Below are 7,539 nucleotides of genomic sequence, written 5' to 3'. Positions count from 1 at the left end.
GTGATCCACCCGCCTCAGCCTCCCAAAATGCTGGGATTACAGGCGTGAGCCACCGCGCCCGGCTCAAAAACAATCTTCTAACAGTAAACATCCTGGAAGTAATAATATGCTTTTTCAGGCATCTCTCTGGACTTTGGCCACTCTTGACCTTTGTGGAATGGGTGTGTGGGCCATGCGTATACAGCATCAGTGGGGAGGAGTTGCCTTTGCTATGTATTGCTTTATAATCTATCCCCATCAGCTCTTGAAGAAAATACATCATTTTCACCAAGTGTGAAGGTGGAAATTTGTGCTGAACATGTTTGCCTGGGTGGTTGGTAACACAGAAGCAGAGTGGGGATTTGCTCATTTGTCCTGCATTTCTTTGTCCACATGGATGCCTCTACAAAACAAAGTGATACGTGTAAAGAACTTTCAGACCAGGCAATACCTAAAGATATCTTAGTCTTTTCAGCATGCATCGAAAAATAGAATATTAAAGCCTAAGTCCTCAGTAGTATAACTTTGTTGTTTTACAAGGTGTGGCTTTGATACCTGGTGGTGCCACTTCCTGGCCTTGGATGAGCTGTACGCCTCTGTAAACCCAACTTCCTCACCTATAAAACAGCTGCCTGGTTCAGCGTTAAGGAAGATTAGTCAGTGACAGGCCTGGTGTGCTGAGTCTGCACATAGTAAGCATTCAAAGAATGTTAGTTCTCCCTTTCTTCTTAACCAAAAATACAGTAAACAAAATATAGTTTTTAAAACAGCTTTTTTGAGATATAATTCACTTACCATGCAATTCACTTGAAATAAGGAGATTTGAATTTGAAGATTTGCATGGGAAATATTTTTCATGATACTTTGCCCATGTCTACATATATCCTGATCATCATGATGTCATACCCTCATCTCCCTCCGCCATTTCCCAAATCCTCATTTTTTTGTACCCTTTTATACACCCATACACACACACATGCACACACGCACACACACACACTTTTCTGAAGCTACATATACCTTTTTTGTTTAAAAGGAAGAATCAAAAATGTTCAAAATGTAACTGGAGAGAAAGTGGGCAACTTTTGGAGTAAATATTAGCAATCGCCAATGGGTTTGTGGGACTCCCGGGGACCCCTTGTGGGGCGGGGGACAGCTCTATTTTCAACGGGTGACTTTTCCACAGGAACTTCTGCAATGTCCCATCAACCTCTCAGCTGCCTCACTGAAAAGGGGGACGGCCCCAGTGAAAGCACAGGAAATGGACCCCCACATCTGGCCCACCCAAACCTGGACACGTTCACCCCGGAGGAGCTGCTGCAGCAGATGAAGGAGCTCCTGACAGAGAACCACCAGCTGAAAGGTGAGCAGAGCCGGCCCCTGCATGCCCCGTTCATCCCGGGCCTTCAACAGATGCCATCCCTTTGCACTAAGGCTTGGTGGTGAGCTCCCTTCTCCCCGTTTCCATAGGTGGTAGCGGGTGGGGAAGCACAGGATTTAGCTTGTGGCAAGGCTAAATCTGTTCTGATTTTTACTTTTGGAAACAGGTAAAAATAAAAACTGTTTGTGTATCTCATGGAAGTAGCATAATGATATTTAGCCCATTCAAAAGGAAAAAGAGACTGGGCGTGGTGGCTCATGCCTGTAATTCCAGCACTTTGGGAGGCTGAGGCAGAAGGATTGCTTGAGTATAGGAGTTCAAGACCAGCCTGGGCAAGATGGCAAGACTTGATCTCTACAAAAAAATTAAAAAAAAAAAAAAAGCTGGGCGTGATGGTGCACGCCTCTGGTCCTAGCTACTGGGGAGGCTGAGGTTGGAGGATTGCTTGAGCCCGGGAAGTTGGAGCTGCAGTGAGCCGTGATCGTGCCACTGCACCTCAGCCTGGATGACAGAGAGAGACCCTGACTCAAAAAAAAAAGGAAAAAGGAAGAAAGGCTGCTATGGTTCCAGAGTTAGTCCTAAATATTACCTTATTAAGAGAAAGCATCCTGGTATCTCAAGCCATGGCTTTGGGCAGGACCAGTGTTTGAATCTAGGAGTAGTAAGAACTTCCTTAGTTCCTAGTAACGATAGATATTTAGATATTTGTGCTGTAGTGGCAGTACCCAAATCAACTTTATTTTCTTGGGACTTTTAAGGACTAGAAATGATGTTCATCCCACTAGTCTTTTCTGTAAGCAAAAACCACTTCGTCTTTTTGCTGCTGACCCTTGGGCCGAGGCTAAGCATGGCATCTTTCGATTCAGAGCCATGTGGTCAAGTGGACTAGAGGGAGATTTGGTTCATCAAATCAAGTCCACTTTCCTGGTGTGTGACTCCATCACTCTGAACCTCCTGCAGAAGCCATGAAGCTAAATAATCAAGCCATGAAAGGGAGATTTGAGGAGCTTTCGGCCTGGACAGAGAAACAGAAGGAAGAACGCCAGTTTTTTGAGATACAGAGCAAAGAAGCCAAAGAGCGTCTAATGGCCTTGAGTCATGAGAATGAGAAATTGAAGGAAGAGCTTGGAAAACTAAAAGGGAAATCAGAAAGGTCATCTGAGGTGAGCAGACCGATCCACTGTGATGGTTTTTTTTTTTCCCCTTGACATTTGCAGTAGAATCTTACGTGTCTAGACTCCTAGATCAAAACCTTTCATGGTTCAGTCTGGATTGGTGTTTTGCCTGGTCTTGGAAGAAGTGCTTTTGCTGAAAAGATTGGTTGCCCTATTAAGGGTCATGGATAATCTCTTTTAGAGGAAAGAAATTTGTAAAGCTTTGACCATATTGATTGTAGGCAAAAGAACAGTAAGGTTATAAATCATTGTATTGTATTCATTATAGATGGTGCAGATGGGCCTCTGCCTAGAACCAACAATTGTTTTTAGTTTCTGTCTTTGATATAAAAAATATGTTTGAAAAACCCATTACTCAGAATTTTTACTTGTTGACCTTGTCTGTTCTCTCAGTCTAAAATGGAGATTATTCACTCTACATTTTCCTTTTTAAAAATGTTTTGGAAAATGTCATGTGGTAGGAGGCTATCGCATCGCCACAGATGAAAAGAGAAAGAGACACATTTTTCTTGACCCAAAGAACCTGGAAAAATGTGCTCATACCTGGGAGTGGATGTCAAAGACGTTAGTAATGACACAACCCAGAACACGTTTGAAATCCCCACTGGGCGTGGTTTGTTACGGAGGCCTCTGCTGTCCATGCCAAGTGTGGGGAGAAGGGGTGTGGGTGGGCACTGATGGGAGGAAAAGGGCAGGAGGTTGGGTGGTGGGAACTTTTCTTCCTTCCTTTCTGGAATTTTAGACAACAGCTTATAAGTCCACTGTTGCCAAAGTGTGGTTGATTATTTCTATAATATCAGATTATTCCAGCATGGCAAGGAAGGCTTTCTTTCTTGTCATGAAGTTACTTTAAATTTTGATTATTTGGATACAATAAAATAATGTAAAAATTTCCATTTTAAATGTTATGTCAAAATAAATCATGGGCTAGGCATGGTGGCTCACGCCTATAATCCCAGCACTTTGGGAGGCTAGGGTGGGCAGATCACCTGAGGTCAGGAGTTTGAGACCAGCCTGGCCAACATGGCAAAACCCCATCTCTACTAAAAATGCAAAAATTAGTCGGGCATGGTAGTGGGCGCCTATAGTCCCAGCTACTTGGGAGGCTGAGGCAGGAGAATTGCTTGAACCGGAGAGGCAGAGGATGCAGTGAGCTGAGATTGAGCCATTGCACTCCAATGGGCGACAGAGTGAGACTCTGTCTGGAAAAAAATTTGTCAGGTAAAAGCTGGAATTTTCTACATTAAAGCACAGGGCATAAAGGTGTTGAGAAACTTCCTTGTCAGTAGGTGTGGGGGTAATTGAGTCTCATGGCCAGGTCCTTAGTTTGATTTGTATTTGTTATTTTGACTTTTTTTTTTTTTTTTGAGATGGAGTCTCGCTCTGTTGCCCAGGCTGGAGTACAATGGCATAATCTCGGCTCACTGCAAGCCCTGCCTCCCGGGTTCACGCCATTCTCCTGCCTCAGCCTCCTGAGTAGCTGGGACTACAGGCACCCACCGCCACGCCCAGCTAATCTTTTTGTATTTTTAGTAGAGACGGGGTTTCACTGTGTTAGCCAGGATGGTCTCCATCTCCTGACCTTCATGATCCGCCCACCTCGGCCTCCCAAAGTGCTGGGATTACAGGCGTAAGCCACCACGCCTGGCTTGGCTTTTATTTATTTTTTTTTTTTGGAGACAGGGTCTTGGCAGTCTTGATCTCCTGGGCTCAGGCAATCTTCCTGCATCAGCCTCCCAAGTAATGGGGACTACAGGTGTGTGCCACTACACCTGGCTAATTATTAAATTTTTTGTAAAGATGGGGGTCTTGCTCTGTTGCCCAGGCTGGTCTCGAAATCCTGGCCTCAAGGGATCCTCCCACTTCAGCCTCCCAAAGCTCTTCAATTACGGGCACGAGCCCATGGTGCCTGGCCTTAGTTTGATCTGTTCATTCACTTTACTCGTTGTCATCTCCAGGACCCCACTGATGACTCCAGGCTTCCCAGGGCAGAAGCGGAGCAGGAAAAGGACCAGCTCAGGACCCAGGTGGTGAGGCTACAAGCAGAGAAGGCAGACCTGTTGGGCATCGTATCTGAACTGCAGCTAAAGCTGAACTCCAGCGGCTCCTCAGAAGATTCCTTTGTTGAAATTAGGATGGCTGTGAGTTTTGGGTTTTATTTTTGTTATGAGCAAACTATAAAGCCTCACCTGGAAACATGAAACAAATACCACTTTTTCTTGTCAACACAAGCCAAGGATTGAGGAAATTCCAGTGTAGCAGAGATAAATTGGCTGTCATTTTCTAAGTATAGCATAATGCATGTAAGGGTTATCATAGCTAAAATGGAAAAATATTAATTACCTTTTATGATGAAAGCTGTAGTCTTTTTTTTTTTTCATCATGTCCTGGCAAACTGAACATTTTTGTGACCAGAAAAGGAAAAAACCCACATGAGCATGAACTTTCTGTCATTTTTCAAACTACATCTCAAAGCTGTATTCCGCAGTTCACTTAAGGGAGCCGCAAACATATTTTAACAACAGAACCCTCTTTTTTGTTTTGAGACAGTCTCACTCTGCCTCCAGGCTGGAGTGCAGTGATGCGATCTCGGCTCACTGCACCCTCTGCCTCCGGGGTTCAAGAGATTCTCGTGCCTCAACCTCCCAAGTAGCTGGGACTACAAGCGCATGCCATCATACCCGGCTAATTTTTTGTATTTTTAATAAAAAAGACAGGCTTTTGCCATGTTGGTCAGGCTGGTCTCAAACTCCTGGCCTCAAGTGATCCACCCGCCTCGGCCTCCCAAAGTGCTGGGATGACAGGCATGAGCCACCGCGCCTGGCCAACAGAACCCTCTTTTCAAACACAGTGGTATGAGGAACCCTGATATATTAAAAAGAAGAAGAGGAGAAAAGAAAGAGCAGAACTGCTCCGGTTGTAGGTTGAGGGAGTGTCCTGGCTTTTCCTTCCCTTTCAAAAGCAGCTACTCAGGAGCCTCTGAGAACTGAGTTTGAAGCCATTGCTATGAAAATCAAATTTCTCTGCAACCCCCAATGAAGTGGGCTAAGCGAGGGGGCCCTAAGCTCTTGAGAAGCATCCGTTACAACTGTGCCTGGGCATAGGGGCAGCCCTATTAAAGAGCAGAGCAGGTCGATGTACTAGGTGGGGGCCTCTTCTTCATTGCCACTAATGAAGATTAGATAGGGAGAAAGATAGACAAGGATAAAATCCTTTGTAGTACAGATGGTCACTTTTGATGAGTCAGAGTACATATCTGATACAAGAAAAGGGACTGGCCAGGTGTAGTGGCTCATGCCTATAATCCCAGCACTTTGGGAGGCTGAGGAGACAGGATCACTGGAGCCCAGGAGTTCAAGACCAACCTGGGCAACCTGGCGAAACCCTGTGTGTACATAAAGAAAAAGTACAGTCCCCAGTGTGTGATGTTCCCCTTCCTGTGTCCATGTGTTCTCATTGTTCAATTCCCACCTATGAGTGAGAACATGCGCTGTTTGGTTTTTTGTCCTCGCAATAGTTTGCTGAGAATGATGGTTTCCAGTTTCATCCATGTCCCTACGAAGGACATGAGCTCATCATTTTTTATGGCTGCATAGTATTCCATGGTGTATATGTGCCACATTTTCTTAATCCAGTCTATCGTTGTTGGACATTTAGGTTGGTTCCAAGTCTTTGCTATTGTGAATAGTGCCACAGTAAACATACGTGTGCACGTGTCTTTATAGCAGCATGATTTATAATCCTTTGGGTATATACCCAGTAATGGGATGGCTGGGTCAAATGGTAATTCTAGTTCTAGATCCCTGAGGAATCGCCACACTGACTTCCACAATGGTTGAACTAGTTTACACTCCCACCAACAGTGTAAAAGTGTTCCTATTTCTCCACATCCTCTCCAGCACCTGTTGTTTCCTGACTTTTTAATGATTGCACATGTACCCTAAAACTTAAAAAACTTAACGTATAATAAAAAAAAAAAGTACGAAAAGTTAGCTAGGCATGTTGGCACACGCCTGTACTCCCAGCTACTTAGGGGGCTGAGGCAGGAGGATCACTTGAACCCGGGAGTTTGAGAGGCTGCATTGTGCCATGATTGTGCCACTACACTCCAGCCTGGGTGACAGAGCAAAACTCTGTCTTTAAATTTAAAAAAAAAGATAGAAAAATATTGTGTCCCTGGAAGAGAAAAATGTACATTGTAGATAAGTCAGGAGGAGTGGGTAGCAACTTGCAAAAAAGCTCACCTACTGGTTATATCTGAAATATGAATGTCTGACTGTCTTTGCTTTCTGATTTATTTGCTGCAGTAGAGTTAGGAAACAGCTCCGAATAACCCTGCCATCCATGCCCCCTCATACATTTTAGTGGCCAAAATCAAGACAATTAAAATGTCAATCGAAAAGCGTATTTTGCCAGAGTACCCTTTCTGCAAGTGATCGAAGATGACTGAGACAGAAGTTTAACCAAAGAACCTTACCCTTCTGTCAATAACCGATAAGCTGCAGGAAACCCAACAGCATATGAGAAGTTTCCAAATGAAGCTTCTTCCTTCAGGGTGCATGGTTAGCATCTCATTCCCCTGTCAGATGAGTGACGGTTATTTTTAGTGTAAACATGTTTTGCATGCGTTTCTTCTGTGAACTGGAAAGCACTGCCCAAGATTTAGGAAGAAATATCAAAAATATCTAGAACTGCCATGGCCCCAAGCAGAGAAAAAATATATGTATCTATGTTTTTTATAATAGATATATCTATATTTATATTATACAATGAATATATATAATATATTCTATAATATAGAATATAGAATATATTATACAATTATATAATTGTATAATATATACACATATATATATCTATATTTTTTATAATAGATATATCTATATATTATATAATGAATATATATAATATATTCTCTAATAATACAGAACATATACAATTATATAATTGTATAATATATTATACAATTAATATATAATTACGTATATAACATTATATATATAA

General features: G+C 43.0%; 1 protein-coding gene across 1 annotated transcript; it reads left to right on the top strand.

Moving 5' to 3' along the window:
- The first annotated feature begins 521 nt into the window (after positions 1-521).
- LOC116465061 (optineurin-like) lies at positions 522-4,751 on the top strand. Its single transcript, XM_032148272.2, has 4 exons — positions 522-671; positions 1,166-1,342; positions 2,321-2,523; positions 4,494-4,751. Exons 2-4 carry the CDS (start codon positions 1,177-1,179, stop codon positions 4,734-4,736), a joined length of 612 nt encoding a protein of 203 aa, XP_032004163.1. The 5' UTR covers positions 522-671; positions 1,166-1,176; the 3' UTR covers positions 4,737-4,751.
- The last annotated feature ends 2,788 nt before the right edge of the window (positions 4,752-7,539 follow it).

Source organism: Hylobates moloch, unplaced genomic scaffold (genome assembly GCF_009828535.3).
Source record: "Hylobates moloch isolate HMO894 unplaced genomic scaffold, HMol_V3 SCAFFOLD_2841, whole genome shotgun sequence".
NCBI lineage: Eukaryota > Metazoa > Chordata > Mammalia > Primates > Hylobatidae > Hylobates > Hylobates moloch.
Note: the sequence above shows the minus strand (reverse complement) of the source record. Positions and strands in the feature narration are given on the sequence as shown.

Coding starts and splice junctions, on each gene's coding strand:
- LOC116465061 (XM_032148272.2), top strand. CDS start 1,177: ATGTCCCATCAACCTCTCAGCTGCCTCACTGAAAAGGGGGACGGCCCC. Junction 1,343..2,320: donor AGAGAACCACCAGCTGAAAG/GTGAGCAGAGCC, acceptor AACCTCCTGCAG/AAGCCATGAAGCTAAATAAT. Junction 2,524..4,493: donor AATCAGAAAGGTCATCTGAG/GTGAGCAGACCG, acceptor TGTCATCTCCAG/GACCCCACTGATGACTCCAG.